The 16,459-nt window shown below is 32.8% G+C and overlaps 1 protein-coding gene across 3 annotated transcripts; it reads left to right on the forward strand.

Moving 5' to 3' along the window:
• The first annotated feature begins 944 nt into the window (after positions 1 to 944).
• uba3 (ubiquitin-like modifier activating enzyme 3) lies at positions 945 to 14,657 on the forward strand. Of its 3 annotated transcripts, XM_056468622.1 has the most exons (18): positions 969 to 1,020; positions 1,157 to 1,195; positions 1,617 to 1,737; positions 4,896 to 4,976; positions 5,094 to 5,176; positions 5,259 to 5,339; positions 6,772 to 6,815; positions 6,982 to 7,046; positions 7,177 to 7,332; positions 7,410 to 7,512; positions 7,601 to 7,714; positions 9,870 to 9,923; positions 10,017 to 10,053; positions 10,136 to 10,217; positions 10,301 to 10,401; positions 11,804 to 11,867; positions 11,976 to 12,030; positions 14,181 to 14,657. In XM_056468622.1, exons 1-18 carry the CDS (start codon positions 1,001 to 1,003, stop codon positions 14,267 to 14,269), a joined length of 1,389 nt encoding a protein of 462 aa, XP_056324597.1. In that variant the 5' UTR covers positions 969 to 1,000; the 3' UTR covers positions 14,270 to 14,657. The 3 variants fall into 3 exon arrangements, with proteins under 3 accessions (XP_056324598.1, XP_056324597.1, XP_056324599.1); XM_056468623.1 differs by lacking the exon at positions 1,157 to 1,195 and having other exon boundaries at positions 945 to 1,020; XM_056468624.1 differs by lacking the exons at positions 969 to 1,020; positions 1,157 to 1,195 and adding an exon at positions 1,236 to 1,253.
• Positions 14,658 to 16,459: the final 1,802 nt, after the last annotated feature.

The raw sequence follows: 16,459 nt of genomic DNA on the forward strand, positions 1-16,459 counted from the left end.
TCTGGGGAAAAAGCAGGAGAGAAAACAGTATGTGAGCAGGGTGATAGCTGTCCTTAAGAATACTGCGTGCTCGGTGCAGATCAAATAAGAGATTGATAGAATTTTTGCAGCATGTTCATTAGATGCCAAATGAATTCACTGACATTAATTAAGTTCTAAAACTATTGTCTCAGCTAAAACAAAATACAGATGTAAACTTCTGTCTTGACAAATTAAAAAAATAGAAATGCTCAAAACAAGCAGTCTGCACATATCAGTTAATTTGATTTTTGAGTGCAAACTCAAAAGCTTATTAAAAGGGGTGGTTCGTTTTTGCAGTTATTCTTCTAATTTTCCAGAAATGTTTCTAATTGTGAGGTTTAGCATTGCATTTTAGGGACATAGCACTAATCTTTGCTAGATTAGCTTGTCCAATGGTGATCATAACCACATTTTTCTGATGCAACAAAAAAATGTTTAACTACAAAAAGTGCTTACCATACCATGTTACTACGAAGTGTTTATTTGCAAATCTGCAATTAAACTGTGAGTTATTACAGTTTTATAAATGTTGTTATGAGAATTTGTAAATTAAACCTTTTGAATGAAAATATTTTAAAATACAAATTTGTATTGTCATACTGTCATAATTGATACTGTCTAAAATGGCACAAATGGACTTTGTCACTGGGGTGGTTCTTTCAAACCACCCGAACCCCCCTGGGCAACGTTACTGGCCTGTTGCAGAACTTTTCACAATTTGAGGTGTTGCTATAAATGTATATAGACAACTTGTTGACGTATTGTGTTCTCTTCTAATTATTTTTTAAAATCCTATAATTAACTGGTCCTTTAAAGTGTAAGATTAAACCAACAGAAACATTGCTGATTTATTACGAAATATAACTGTCAAAACAGCTGCAACTCAAGACTTTTATTTTGAAAAACCGTAGTGCGTCAGCTGGTTGGCAGTTTTCCGTGTCATAAGATTGCGCACTTCAATTTGAGCGTTTATGACAATATGGCGGAAGGAGAGGAACCGTAAGTGAATTATTTTCATCCAAAGCTCCTCATAAATCCCTCGTAACAGTGCTTGTAGTTCAACCAACAGGACGCAAGAACGTTAACTTGCGGGTAGCAGAGCATGAATGAACCTTCTTTTATTCTCTCTTTTTAGGGAGAAGAAAAGAAGGAGAATAGAGGAGCTGAATGAGAAGTTAGTGAAATGAAAGATGAGAATTTAGATGTGGCAGCCAGCAGGTTTGCTTTGGGAGGTGCTAATTCTTAACATTAACTTTATATATTGATTTTAAAGATAATGTACAGAAATAATATTGAACAACTCTCCGCAAAATACTGTACATAAATGAATACGACTGAAAGCTTGCGAAACCTCCTACCACTGCTGTTTGCTCACATGCCATAATGTTCTTTCATAATATTTAATAAAAAAACACCTTGGTGTTATTTATACATTTTAACTTTAGTTCCACAAAACCATAGCTTAATTGTTGTATGTACAATGTTTTTGATATTGTGTTATGTGTGAATGTGTTGTTAATTATGCAAAAATTAAATATATAATCTCATAACGAGTGTATTATATGATTAAATATGTATGTTTTGTTTCCTCACAGAATGGTTGTGGATGGAGGAAGTGGAGATCGCAGTGAGTGGCAGGGAAGATGGGACCATGTCAGAAAGTTCCTAGAGAGAACGGGACCCTTCACTCATCCAGATTTTGAAGCCAGCACTGAGGTATGATGTACATTAATGCATACTATTGTGTGAAAATATATATGACCCTGGACCACAAAACTAGTCACAACACAAGGGTCAATTTTTGTAGTTTTATACTCCATTTTGAAGGATGTTAACAAAAACAATGGTTCCAATGTATTTCCTGTTTTACATTTTTAATTTCTATCGCTTCCGAGAATCCAAAAAGAGCCGCATATTGATAAATAATGTGAGGATAGCTGCTTTAACATTAACTTATGATTGAATTGCCTCTTGTTATGATAATGAAATGGTTTGATAACAAGTAGGAAATGTTCATGGGCCAATGACATGACCACATTGAAATGGCCTATATATCTTGAAACATTATCTTTACTTAATATTCCAATGAGTTTTGACAATTTTGACTCATACAGTGTGTTTTTGGCTATTTCCACAAATGGACCAGTGCAACCTAAGACTGTTTGCGTGATCTAGGCTCTCATATGTAGTGTAAAAAAGTATAATATAATCTACATGCCACATTTGTTTTAAAATGTGCATGATTATCTTTAGGGAGATAATAGAAGTTTAATGATAATTCAAACTGCATGTTATTAGAACATTGTTTTTTTGGGGGATGTCCCGGACAGGTTTTTTTCGTCCTCGAGTCAGAGTCATTTGACTTTGAGTATCTACAGTACTGATACCGAAACCCGATCTGATACTTCTATAATACATAAAAAAAAGAATAAAGAAGAGCAAAGAAACAGATCCAGGATGTTCCTTATTTTTCATTTAATTCACCTTATTTTAACATTCAAGCACTTCTGTGAGGTAGCTTGAACAATCAAGTAAAAAATAACCTAAATATTTCACTTTTGGACTTTAGTGCAACAGTAAATGTATAATTTGTAATTTATTAATTTAACAGGGACAATGCTCATTAATAAACAGTGAGACTGTAAATTAGCCAGAGTTAGCCACGGGGGCTAATTTTCATCTGTTGCCCCCTGCCAGATTTTAAAAGGCAACCTAAAATCAAAAAACACATAATCACACATATAGAAACAGTAAAAAAAAATCTAGTATAAAAACAAATAGCACCTCAATTTAAAATACCCGGCGGACAATCCCAAGTTTACATATCTCACAGTTTGCTATGGCAATGTTGTCATCATCAACTTTATAATACCTCCAGACCACAGACATACTCGCGCTTTCCTCTTCAAGCTGTTTATGTGTTCTACTTTGCTGGCATTTAACCTATAGCGTCTCTGCAACAAAGTGATGTCATGCACTGCAGCACGTGTTGCTGTTTCTGTGTGAAATCAAGTAAGTCTAACTCTGTGCCACTGCATAACTATATATGTGTTAAAAAAAATTAAGAGAATATACATAGTCTGTATATATTTGAGTCCTGATCGGCAGGTAACGTTCGATTGCGATCGAGTCTGAAACCGCGTGATTGGATCTGGACATCCTTTTTTTTTTTTTCTGTACATGGATTACATTTATGGCTGCTTAAAAGGGATATGTCAGCCCCAAACAACTAAATTTACAAAATTATTCCTCCTTAAGCTATACAATATGTATACATTTTTTTGGTAGCACAGTAAAGTAGACTTTTAGCTAAAACTGTGTTGCTTGGTGATTTATTAAATGTTTTCAGTCGATGGTTACCAGCACTGTGTGATTCAAACAAAAATAGGCAAAACTAAATTTATATTTATGAAGCCAAATCATCAATTCTGTGTATTATTTACGACTTTATTTATGGTTTCATTTTCAGATTTTTTTTCTTCTCATTTTCAACAGAACTGCTTATTTCACTTAACTATATTACTTCACGTAATAAAAAGTTTTTTCGTTTTGCCTCTGTATTGTCTGGAGCTGCTGACTTGCATTTTATAAATCACCAGGATTCCCAGTTTCTGATTTGCTGAATTAATGTTCTACTGAAAAGCTAAAAAAGGCAGCAGTTTTTATGGAGTGTGTAATTTAAAAGCAATTTCTAAACTATCCCTTTAAAAATTACACACAAGCTGATGTCTTGTGCATAACTACTAATCGCAAAATGCACACACTGTTCAAATTTAACCAAATGCTGGAATAAATGTATTATTCATTGTTAGTAAATTTGTTACCTAACATTAACATGTAGAACCGTATCGCGAGGTACCACTAAAGGATATTATATCTCATAAATCTAATAAATAATATCTCATACTTTTTTAATTATAAAAATTCGATTTGAAACATTTCGATTAGCTAATCGCAAGAGGCTATGATATGAAATATATATTATTTAACTTCCCCCATCCAGAGCAAATGAGTGACTGCTGGCTGTGTTTGACAGTCTTACTAACCCATTGAGTGAACACACTTTTGTTCTGCCCTAATAGAATTGCACAACAGAACGATGCGGAATGGCCACAATAAAAAAAACAAACAAACAGGAAAGCGCAAACGAGTGGGATGGTGACATCTGCCGCTTCAGAAGCATCAATAGACTAATTAATATCAAAGAAAAACAGCACGTCAGTAATATGGGAATATTTTGGTTTCAAAGTCACAGACACCAAACAAAACCAGGTCATTTGTAATAGCCGTGGAAGTAGCTGACATTTTAAAAGTTGGGGGTTGGGGGGTGTGGGGGGGGGGGTGGGTGTTTAACTAAAATATTGCCAGTGACACAATTTCAGAGTTGTTTGCTAATATAAGGTGATACCTTTTCAGTTTCACTCACTGCATTTTAGCAGTAAGAAGCTACAATACAGATTATTGAGCTGAAGCTTGACTACAAAATTCAAAATCGCAAATCAAGTCGAAATTGCAGTATCTGTTAAAAACAATCGCAATTAGATATTTCCCCCAAATCACACAGCCCTATTATAGGGTCATAATAACTGCCTCATCGATGCAGAGTATGTTTTGCATTCTCAAGATATGTTTTTGCAGATATTAAAATAACTATTATGATATTATGGTAGAGAATAAATGCATAAATAAATTCCATTCTTCAGATGAATGATTTCATATAAAGCACAACTAACAATAAAATAAGACAAAACATCTAAGACATTTCAAAGAGTTTGAGAACAATATCATTATCAGTCCGTTTGTGGTAACCTTAATGTTGCTCTGCTCTCTTTCTTTCTTCTTCTTCTTTATAAATTGCGTGCATCATCTTCCAGTCTCTCCAGTTTTTATTGGACACATGCAAGATTCTGGTTATTGGAGCCGGTGGACTTGGATGTGAGCTGCTCAAAGATCTGGTAATGTTGTTTTCCGTTTGATCTTGTGCTAGAATAACAGTGCAATATATTCGACACAATATATCTTAAAAGAGGCTAAATGTACTTTTTAAATATTGCTACAATGTCCTCAATCAGGCTTTGTCGGGTTTTCGACATATTCATGTAGTGGACATGGACACCATTGACATTTCTAACCTCAACAGACAGTTCCTCTTCAGGTAAGTCTGCTGAGTGCTGTCTTTTTGAACCCTTTGTCGTTCTGATTTTAATCATCTAAAAAGCCGGCTCTTGTTTCTCCAGGCCAAAAGATGTGGGTCGACCAAAGGCAGATGTTGCAGCAGACTTTGTAAACGACAGGGTCCCAGGATGCAGTGTTGTCCCGTATCCTTTAAAGTGTATTAAAGCTAGTTCGTTCTTTTGTTTCAAAAATAAATTTTCATTTTTGTTTGTGAGAACGTTGAAATGCCACTGTACTTTTTTTCTGTGTTCAACGTTTGGGGGCAGTAAGATGATTACATTTTATTTGCAAGAAACATCAAATATTTTTGCAATAAAGGATGCATTTAATTAATCAAAAATTCTATTAAAGATGTGTATAATTTTACAAACTGTTTATTTTATTAAAGATATGCTGTTTTTCTGGGTTTTCTATTCATCCTAAAATAATAATAATAAATCATATAAAATATACTGCTGGGAAAAGATTAATCGCATCCAAAATACAAGTTTGTTTAGACAATATATGTCAGTGAATTATTTATATATATATATAATGTTACACACACATGCATAAAATCAAAACAATACAAACCAATTTTGTTACATATTTAAATTTATAATTTGTGTTGTATACACTACTGGTCAAAAGTTTGGGATCAGTACAATTTTTAACGTTTTAAAATAAGCTTCTACTGCTCACCAAGGCTGAATTTATTTAATCAAAAATACAGTACAAATTGTGAAATGTTATTGCACTATGAAATAACTGTTCAAAAGTAGTTTATAAATTAATTTAATAATTTATTCCAGTGATTTTAAAGATGAATTTTCAGCTTCATTACTCCAGTCTTCAGAGTTACATGATCCTTCACAAATCACTCTAATATTAATTATTGTTGTTATTATTATTATTATTATTATTATTATTATTATTATTATTGGTAATAGTAATAAATGCAAGAATGAGTAAAAAAATTAATTCATTTGAAACTACATATAATAATACAATAATAAATATTTAACAATTTAAATATTCTTTTTAATTTAATAAATACCGCCTTGATGAAAAGAATCATGTTCTTATAAAATATATATGTTAACTACCTGTCAAATTTTTTTTATCTAAATATAAATTAATATTTTATCAAATATATGCATGCATGCGTGTGTACAATTATATATACATAATAAATAAATATTTACAATACACATAACAATGTCAAAACAAATTGTCATTTTGAATTAATATTTGATCAGCACTAATAAAATATAATACACTCTTTTCAACTGATACTAATAACAAGCAGCATATATACAATATTAAAGATGGAACACAGAAATGTGAAACTGAAGAGTGTAGTAATGATGCTAATAAATCTGCTTTTTCATAGGTGTAAAAAAGTATGCTTTTATATATTCTGAAATATTTAGTATAAATTGTAATAATAATTAGCAATATTACTGTTTTACTGTATTTTTAATCAAATAAATGCAACAGAAGAGACATTTAAAAAATATTACAAAGCCCAAAAATGTGAACTTTTTATACCTATGTTTGACAAAATATTGTCTTTTCCCTTAATTTGTAATGCAGACATTTTAAGAAAATCCAGGACTTGGATGAGACATTTTACAGACGTAATCTAACTGTTACACATTTTGTCATTATTATTTTTTGTATAGATATAATGTCCTAATATAATAAATACATGATACTATTGTTCTGTTATTGTTATTATTAGTATGATGCTTTTTAGGCAGTATTTTATTCTTAAATCTTAGTAATTCAACTGTTTTTGCATAGAATTCCACATAGTCGTCTGTGGCCTGGACTCTGTTATCGCCAGAAGATGGATGAACGGCATGCTCGTATGTCTCATACACATCCAAGAATCTATTAATAGATATGTTTAGATCTAAAATACATTCCTTCATCAATTAAGTAAAGTGTTTCTATTCATTGAGACGTACATACAGTCTATGCATTTACCTTTGTCAGCTCTCCCTGCTGATTTATGAAGATGGAGTCCTGGATCCCAGCTCTATTATTCCACTTATAGATGGTGGCACAGAGGGCTTCAAGGGCAATGCCCGGGTCATTCTTCCAGGAATGACAGCCTGCATTGATTGCACTCTGGAGCTCTACCCCCCACAGGTGCATTTTGGGATTTTTGTGTTAAGTTGAAGTTTCAAAGCTTTTTTTATCATACTCATTTTTTGCACCCTACACAGATCAACTTTCCGATGTGCACTATAGCCTCTATGCCACGGTTACCCGAACATTGCGTTGAATACGTACGCATGCTGCTGTGGCCCAAAGAAAAGCCCTTTGGAGGTACAATATGAGCTGATTGATTGGAATTTTTGGTTGTATTGCTTGCAGGTAATCTACTGTTATTTTAGATATGGCTTTTTTTCTTCAGATGGTGTGGTACTAGATGGAGATGACCCGAAGCACATCCAGTGGGTGTATCAGAAATCTTTGGAGAGAGCAGCGGAGTTCAACATCACTGGGGTCAATTACAGACTCACCCAGGGTAAGTGAGATGCCCTGTTCAATGGATCTTTATCAGGGATTTCTAAAAGCATCTCTTTTATTGACTGTAGGGCTGTAATTGTGCACATATTCATAATGAACAATTTTGATACAGGTCTTAGGGGTGATCACAACGAAAACGTTTTTTCGTTCTCCTGTGCTTTTTATCTTGCCTAGGCAACAAGTGAATCAGCTGCGTATTGTGCGAGAGTGTTGCTGTTGATATTGGTATCATTTTAATATTGTGATATTCAATATTTGTGAAGTCATACAGCTCTGGATAATCCAAAACAGCAACCGCTAGTCTCTCCTCTATCTTCAAAAGTTTCCGTAGTCATCTTGACAACACAAACACTGCTGTCACCTCAACAGAAACCCTCCCTCTGCTTTCGTTTGATTGAAGAATGAAAAAGACGCGAGTGATGTAGCACGCTTTTTCCGCTCAGAGTTGACTTTTTCAACTGCGAGTGCACAGCACTCAACGGCAAAAACGCAAGGCACACAGGGTGCATAAGCACTGTGTAAAACGCTTGTGACAATTAGTAAACTATTCAAAAGATGCCCCTCTCAACACTAAAAGCATGTTCTGTGTGATTGGCCCCTTATGGTTCACATAGACATCAAACATAAAGTCAAAATATAACTAGTGGGTGGAGGACACTTTAGTTCGTTTATCAGGGTTTCCGAGGGATATTTAAGCCCAATCCCATTTCTATCTTTGTACCCCTACCCCTTCCCCTTGGTCCTTAAAACCGAGTGTGAAGGGGAAGGGCTTCTAAATTTAAGCTAAAGAGAATTGGGACATTCCTACCCCTTCACGGGAACGCGCGAAACGAGGGGTTGGGGTAAGGGGTAGAATTGGGATTGGGCCTTAAAAAGCATTAACATCATTCAATTGATTTAGCAAAAATTATGGCCTTAAATGGCCTTTTATATGATGTTTAAGAATAAAACTGTATTTGAAGAGTTCAGATGCAAAATCCTCCAGATGCCATCTGAAATTTTTTTTAAATGAGAAATAAAAAAAATAATATTGAAATCATTTGAATTGTTGAAATAATTCACTTCAAGTACAATAAAAACATATTTATATCATTGCATAAAAGTTAAATAACTGATCACACAACATATAAACAGGACCTTGAAGATAATTTCAGATGGCACCTAAAGGCTTTTGCATCTGAACTGTTCATTTCTGAAGTATTTTGAATGTAGAATCCATAAACAAACAAAAAGTGTTTCAGTGGTAATCAGAATGTTTGTGATCTTTGGATAAGGGATTCATAAAGATATTTAAAAAATATCAGTCAAAGGCACTCAAAGTAAAAAAAGTTTAAAAGCCTTCATCAACATGGCTGTTATTTAAAACAACAACAACACTCGTGCACCTACCCATTTCGGAAAAGTTGCTTTTATCAGGATGACAATATTCAGGTGGGTCTGGAGTTCATTTGAATACTCAGTATGTCACATGACACATCTATATTACTAAACAGTACAGAAAATAAAATAAGTAAACAATAATGTTAACTCAACGGTTATTCACAGTACAATAATGAGAGAGAGAGAAACAGAATAAATATTACAACTATATAGCATAATTCTCAAAAGTTAGTCGTATAATAGAAGACATATATTGAATACAGCTTCAATAATAATTTATTTTAATTTGCTTTGGCAAAATATGATAATAACACAGAACCAGCTTTGATTATTTATTTAAGCCGGTTCATGTCTGAGAACAACATTTGCCTTTTTTTGCCAGTAAATTGTTTGTCGATTCTTCTCGCTTGTCTCTTTGATTTTTAAAAGGGAGCTGACTTTTTTTTTTGTTATTTCATGCAATATAGATTCATAAATGATCAGTCCAAGATCAGTCTTTCAGTTTGTGTTATTTCAGTTAATGCTTGAATAGAACTTTACTAGACATTATACAGCGCACCTCCCAACAATAATCACAAGAGGCTAGACAAAAAGTGTTTCTGTTACTTTTGATAAGAAACAAGGTCTAATCTTTCCAATTCTGTCCACTTTATCAAACAATAAATGCCGTTTGATTTGGCAATATAACGTTCAGTTCCAGTCATTCTCCAAAAAGTCTAAATCAAGTTCACACAATTCTACTTGTTGATGTAAAGTCACATCTTTTGTTTCAGGGGTCGTGAAGCGAATAATTCCTGCTGTGGCTTCTACAAATGCTGTCATTGCTGGTATTCTGACATTCTCTGGTTTTATTGTGCATTTTTTCAGTAAGTTGAGTGGTAACTGTAAATACTATTTGCTTTTTTTCTTGCATATTTCAGCTGCTTGTGCCACAGAGGTTTTCAAAATTGCCACAAGGTAAGTTATAATATTTAAATTCTTTAAAGAGCTTTGAATTCAGCATTTATTGACGCATCTCTTTTATTCTGTTCCCGAACAGCGCTTATGTTCCCTTGAACAACTACCTGGTGTTTAATGATGTCGACGGGCTTTACACGTACACCTTTGAAGCAGAGAGAAAGGTTAGTGATTTGAAAAGCATATTCTAAATGCTAAATGTTTGAATATGGACACTGCTGAAATGTTGTCCATGTTTTACTTGAAGGAGAACTGTTCTGCGTGCAGTCAGGTGCCACAGGACATGCAGTTCACACAGTCAGCTAAACTACAGGAGGTTCTGGACTACCTGACTGAGAACGCCTCTCTGTGAGACACTCACTGAATTTAAGGCTTTAGTTATTTGCATTGAAATCTCTTATTTCTTTTTCATTTTCCTACAATATGTGTACCTATGCCTGAAGCATATAAAATAGTAATGCTGTAAAATGCCTCTAATTTAAAATAACTGTGTGTGAACTTAAAATATTTTTATAAAAGTATATAATATTAATATACTTTAATATATTATACATTAACAGATAAATACACTGAAAAATCTGAATAAAAAATAGTAATTATATAGTTTTTAGACATACGAATAAGTTATCACATTTAAAAAAATTATTATGCTATGTTAGAATTAATTATATTAAAATATTCTAAAATTATTATATTTTCTCTGGTAATTAAATTGATATAATTGATATTACACTATTTCATTATTGCTTACTCATTCAAACTCTTGACACATTTTTCTAAAATATTTTTTTATTCTTATAAAATAAATTAAAATAATAATTAATTAAAGCTGGTGTTGTTTTGTGTGTGATCAGCCCAAATTATTATATATGAAGCTCAATTAATAGAGCATGGCACTAGCAACAACAAGGCTGTGGGTTTGATTTCAGAGAAAGCATAAAAAGGACTACCTTAAATGAAAAGCTTCTTTGGAAACAAGTGTCTGCCAAATGCATAAATGCAACTGTAAATGTGAGTTAAGACCCAATTTCAACCTGCAACCTGCATTCTAGTCAATCAAACCATAAGATGATGCCATGAACCAATGAAAACATTTGGGGTTTTTGTAGTTCTGGCAAAATTATGTCGAAGGCTCTCTCAAAATCTGTTGATTGTCATTTGTTTATTTAAATCTTGTAAACTATCTAATGTCAAATATAACATTATGCAGTTTCAGACGTTATCGCTTGATGGCTGACTGTCTATAAATTGTTGAGAAAGCAAAATAGGTGAAGACATAAGCATTTATTAAGACAAAAACAATTATTGTAATAATATTTAATGCATTTTGCTAATTCATACATTATATGGAGAAAAAAAGGAAAGTATAAACCGTGTCAATAAATGTTCACTATGCATCCAAGTCTTTCCTTATGTTTATTTTCAAGTTGGAGGTGTAAATAACTATACAACTTTGAGTATGAAGTCTGAAATGCAGTATAAAATACACTTGCCATTAAATCACCAGTACACTATAAAGAAGCAACAACAAAAACTAAATAAAGGCATAATGTCTTTCTCCTCTATTGAGCGTAATACAGTATACAGCAGGTATATGCATTAGTATTCAGTCCTTTTGCACATAATACTCCACTTGCATTTTATATTCCTTGTATTTTAGATAAATAATAAAATATGGTAAATATCAGTCATGCAAAACAATTTTTCTAAATATTTTAGTAATAATAATAATGCTTTTTTCCCCTCCTAGCCAAATGAAGTCTCCTGCAATCACTACAACTTTGGATGGAAAAAACAAAACTCTGTATTTACAGGTTAAAAGCTTTTCTAACATGTACCAGAGTTTGATTTGATTACTTGCATACATTACCTTGAGTGTCAAGAGTTTGACTGCATTTGTATCTTTTTGGTTTTACTTTCAGACGGTAGCATCTATTGAAGAAAGAACACGACCTAATCTGAGCAAAACACTGAAAGGTAAATTAAAGTTCTTTCCTGGTTAATAAACATAAACAACTCATTTTATAGATTACTGTGATTTATATAACTTGAAATGGCTAAATTGATCCTTTAACAAATAAACAGTTAAACTAGGTAGATAAGGCTAATTTGTTGCCAGGTTTTCGCAACAAAACTAGCCAAATGGCTAATCAAAATCATACCAAAATTCAAAATATGCCATTCGCATTTGTAAAGTGTATATTTTATATCACTCAATGCATTATACACTGTTTGTTTAATGGAAATCAATGGATATTAGTCATTTTAAAGACTTTTTTTCATGAACAAAATCAAGTCTCTCATGTGCCACCAATATTAATGTTGGCGGGCAAATGCCAAACGTCTTTGGTGGAAGTAAAAATAAATTTTAAAGTAAAGATGTTTTAACGATCTAAAATTAACATTCCAGATATTTTTTATTAAACTGTATAATTGACTTTATGTAGATTACTTGAGCTTTATTAGTTATTATTTAGCAAAAATCCAAGAGAGTCCTGTCAATCTGTTACCATAGAAATCTACAGAGCCCCTGAACCTCACAAAAGTGTGATTACCAGGGTTGCCAGGTCCAAGTAAATTTTCCTGCCAGTGATAACTCAAAACCACCTAAAAGGAATGAAACGTAGCCTATTCTTTCTTTCCCCAATCAGTCAATTTTTGGGTTCCCACAAAGGGAAAGGCTTACCTTATCTTCTCTGATATTTTGTGATACACATACTTGTAAATACAGTATGCATGTTTAAGTGGTGATTGACTCAACAAACTAACAAACACTTTTAATTATCTGTAATTTACCATTCTCTTTGGGTTGCCAGGTAGATATTTCAAAATCAATGTCTATTAATAGGATTATTCATTTTTTTATGTTGTGTTCATGAAAAAGAAACATTTTGGTGGTCACAGCCAAATTGTCCTGGAACACTGTGGCCTAGGCCAGGGGTTCCCAAACCTTTCAGCTCTCGACCTCTAAAATAACAATGCCAGTGACTTGCCTCCCCCAAATTTTTCGGAGGTGATTATAAATATACAAAAGTTGCGCACCAACAATAGGCATTTATAAACATGAGCATGTTGACAACACAAAAAAGTGCAACAGCCTAACAGCCATTTAATTTTTATAGTTATTTATTAATTCGTTTATTTTAATAGTAACCTCAGCTAAAGAGACTGCTGGACACAGTCTATGTTTGGTTTAATTTTGGAGCTAATCAGAGATCATCCTTAATGTTCAGTTGTGGCCTGTATTTATTTTTAATGTATTTGATTGCCATAAAGATGTCAAAGTTTAACCTGCAGCTCTAAAATCAATCTGCTGCATCTGACGCTATTGCTGTGTTGTTAATGTATTGTAAACACACCAATCCTATGAAAAAAGAATAATTGAAAGGCTGATGACTCTTCATTTGCTTGTTGTTGTTTTTTTCTTCTGTGGGTTATTGATAAAATGTGGTCGTCCAAATAGTTTAATAAAATTTATTTGACTTTTGGAAATTACCAAGCGACCCCAGTCATTGTCCCACGGCCCCCACTTTGGGAACCACTGGCCTAGGCAACACTAGTGCTTACTCTGTTTTATCACCCTTCCACAAATTTGATCATAAAAGATAAATACAAATATAAAAAGATATCAATTTATTAGAGTAAAATATTTCAATGCAACACCAGCAATATAATATAATGTCATAAAGAATTATAATGATGCAATATGTCACACCTATAACCTGTGTAATAAAAAAACAACCCTTGAAAAGTGATTTAAAAATAACCTCTGATTTGGTAACCCTGTTCCCAACGTCCCTGTATTCTTCTCCATGATTATTAAGTTTTTGAAGAAAAGACAATGAAACTGATCATGGAAGGTTTATTTAATTTAATGTTACTAATAATTATTAAATTTTATTAGAATGTATTTTATTCTTAGTTTTTGTATGTGGGTTATGGTTATTTGACAAATTTATATGCAAGTAAATTCATATGTGATAAAAGTTTTTGATACATATAGAAGTTTTTTTTTGTTGATATATTAAAACAATCAAATAAACAGTTAAAAGAATAAAATAAATAGTTTAAAACAATACTGTATGTGTAATGTAATTGTATTGATGATGCTCAATGTATGCTTGCAGAACTTGGACTGGTGGATGGTCAAGAGCTGGCTGTGGCTGATGTCACCACTCCCCAAACCGTGCTCTTCAAGCTCAAGTTCATCTCATAGGACAAATGCTTCATATGGACATTTTAGATGCGGTTAAACTGCAGTCGTCTTCGAAATGAAGCATTCTTGGAAATGTAGTCTGTAAACTCCCTGTTTCAGAGCATCAGCAGTGGCATCACGTGCACATGCTCCGCTGGAATAGTTAGCTTATTTTGGGTCAACTTTGTCCATCAGAGACACTTACAGAGGGCGTATGTTTCTTTGTCTTGCACTGCTATAGTCATAGGAGGCATTTTGACGGATTTCCTTTTTATGCAAACTGTTTATCTATTTATTATTTTGTGCATTCAAACCAATCACAGTATGTTGTTTAATGTCTTGTTGAAAGAAAAGAAAAGAAGAACTGTTCATGTTTTGAATTAAAATTGGAAACCTTATTTTAAATTAAGTATTGAAGTATTATTGAAGTATATTGGGTATTATTTTAAGAATTGAAGTCCTATTCTGATAATGTCCTTCAAATTATTCATTTAATTAGTCTTTTATCCAATTTGTTAATATATTAAGTTCAAAATATGATGAAATCCCTGGAAATAAATTTGATATTTTAACTGATATAGAATGGCGCTTTAATGTAATTTTCTAAAAAAAGTTGTATGTTTTAGGCATCTCAGGTAATATTGATTTACAGAAACACAACACAGACATTTATTTAACATGTTTATTTATTTATTTATTTGTTTTTTAAGAAGTTTTGCCTGCACATTACAGCAGTGGATACAATTACAAATGTTGCATGAAAAGCTACAAAATGAAATGAATGTTTTTTTTTTTTTTTTTATTGGATCGCTACAGTTGATATTTTTGGACATTACATTTATATAAAATATGAAAACGAACATGTTACTAGTTTTAATAGGCTTTATGTATGTATATATGTGTATGTGTATGTATATATGTGTATGTATATATATTTATAAGCGCCTATTAAAACTAGTAACATGTAATACACTACCTGACAAAAGTCTTGTTGTCGAATCCAGTTGTAAAGGCAACAAATAATAACTCGACTTCTAGTAGGTCATTTTCAAAAGTGGCAGAAGGCAGAATTCATCTGTTGAACTGCGTCACAATCATCACAAATACTACAGGAGACCTATTGGAACCCATATGGACCCATGATTCTCAGAGACATCAGTCAGGTTTGGTGAAGGAAGTCATGGTTTGGGGTTACATTCAGTATGGAGATGTGCAAGAGATCTGCAGTGGATGGCAACATCAACAGCCTGAGGTATCAAGACATTTGTGCTGCCCATTACATTACAAACCACAACATAGGGCAAATTCTTCAGCCTCCGCATCAAAGTTCCTGAAAGCAAACAAGGTCAAGGTGCTCCAGAATTGGCCAGCCCAGTCACTAGACATGAACATTATTGAGCATGTCTGGGGTAAGATGGAGGAGGCATTGAAGATAAATCCAAAGAATCTTGATGATCTCTGGGAGTCTTGCAAGAACGCTTTCTTTGCCTTTCCAAAGACTTTATTAATAAGTTATTTTAGTCATACGCAATATCAATTCTTTTTCCACTGCACCATGACTTTATATTCTATACTGTACATTATTTCTGTTAAGTGACAAGACTTTTGTCTAAGCAAAGTCAGACTTTTGTCCTAATAAAAAAAATTAAAAATCAAGGCCTGATCATATTTTGGTAAAATAAGTGTGATCTAGAGGCTTTTGCCTTTCATATAAGCTACTTCTTATACCAAATGATCAACTAGAAGTCAATTGTTCCTAAAACTTGGATAGGCGACAAGACTTTTGTCAGGTAGTGTATAGGTGAAATGATAAGCATGAACAGATGTATCTGTGTAAAACAAATCAATCTACATACTCTGGCATGTACCTATTAAAATATGTAAAATAGTAAGTATGTAAGTAAGCATTGTAAAATAAATATCAAAGGATCAATAATGCAAAAAAGGTATTTTAAAAATTTGAACTATACACTGTCATCTAAAATGTCTGTTGTTAATTAAGGTAAAATGTACTGTAGGTTATTCATTTGAAAAAAAAAAGCATTTAACTGAACACAATATTGGATACAAAAAATAAATATATATTTTTGTAAAATCCAGACATTTTGCACTTGTGATGTCCCACACGGTATTGTTTCCAAATATTTCCGAAAGACTTGTTTACAATGCTGTACTTTTTACGTTTATGCTAATGACATTAATTCTTATTTT

This window comes from Danio aesculapii, chromosome 11 (assembly GCF_903798145.1).
Source record: "Danio aesculapii chromosome 11, fDanAes4.1, whole genome shotgun sequence".
NCBI classification, from domain to species: domain Eukaryota; kingdom Metazoa; phylum Chordata; class Actinopteri; order Cypriniformes; family Danionidae; genus Danio; species Danio aesculapii.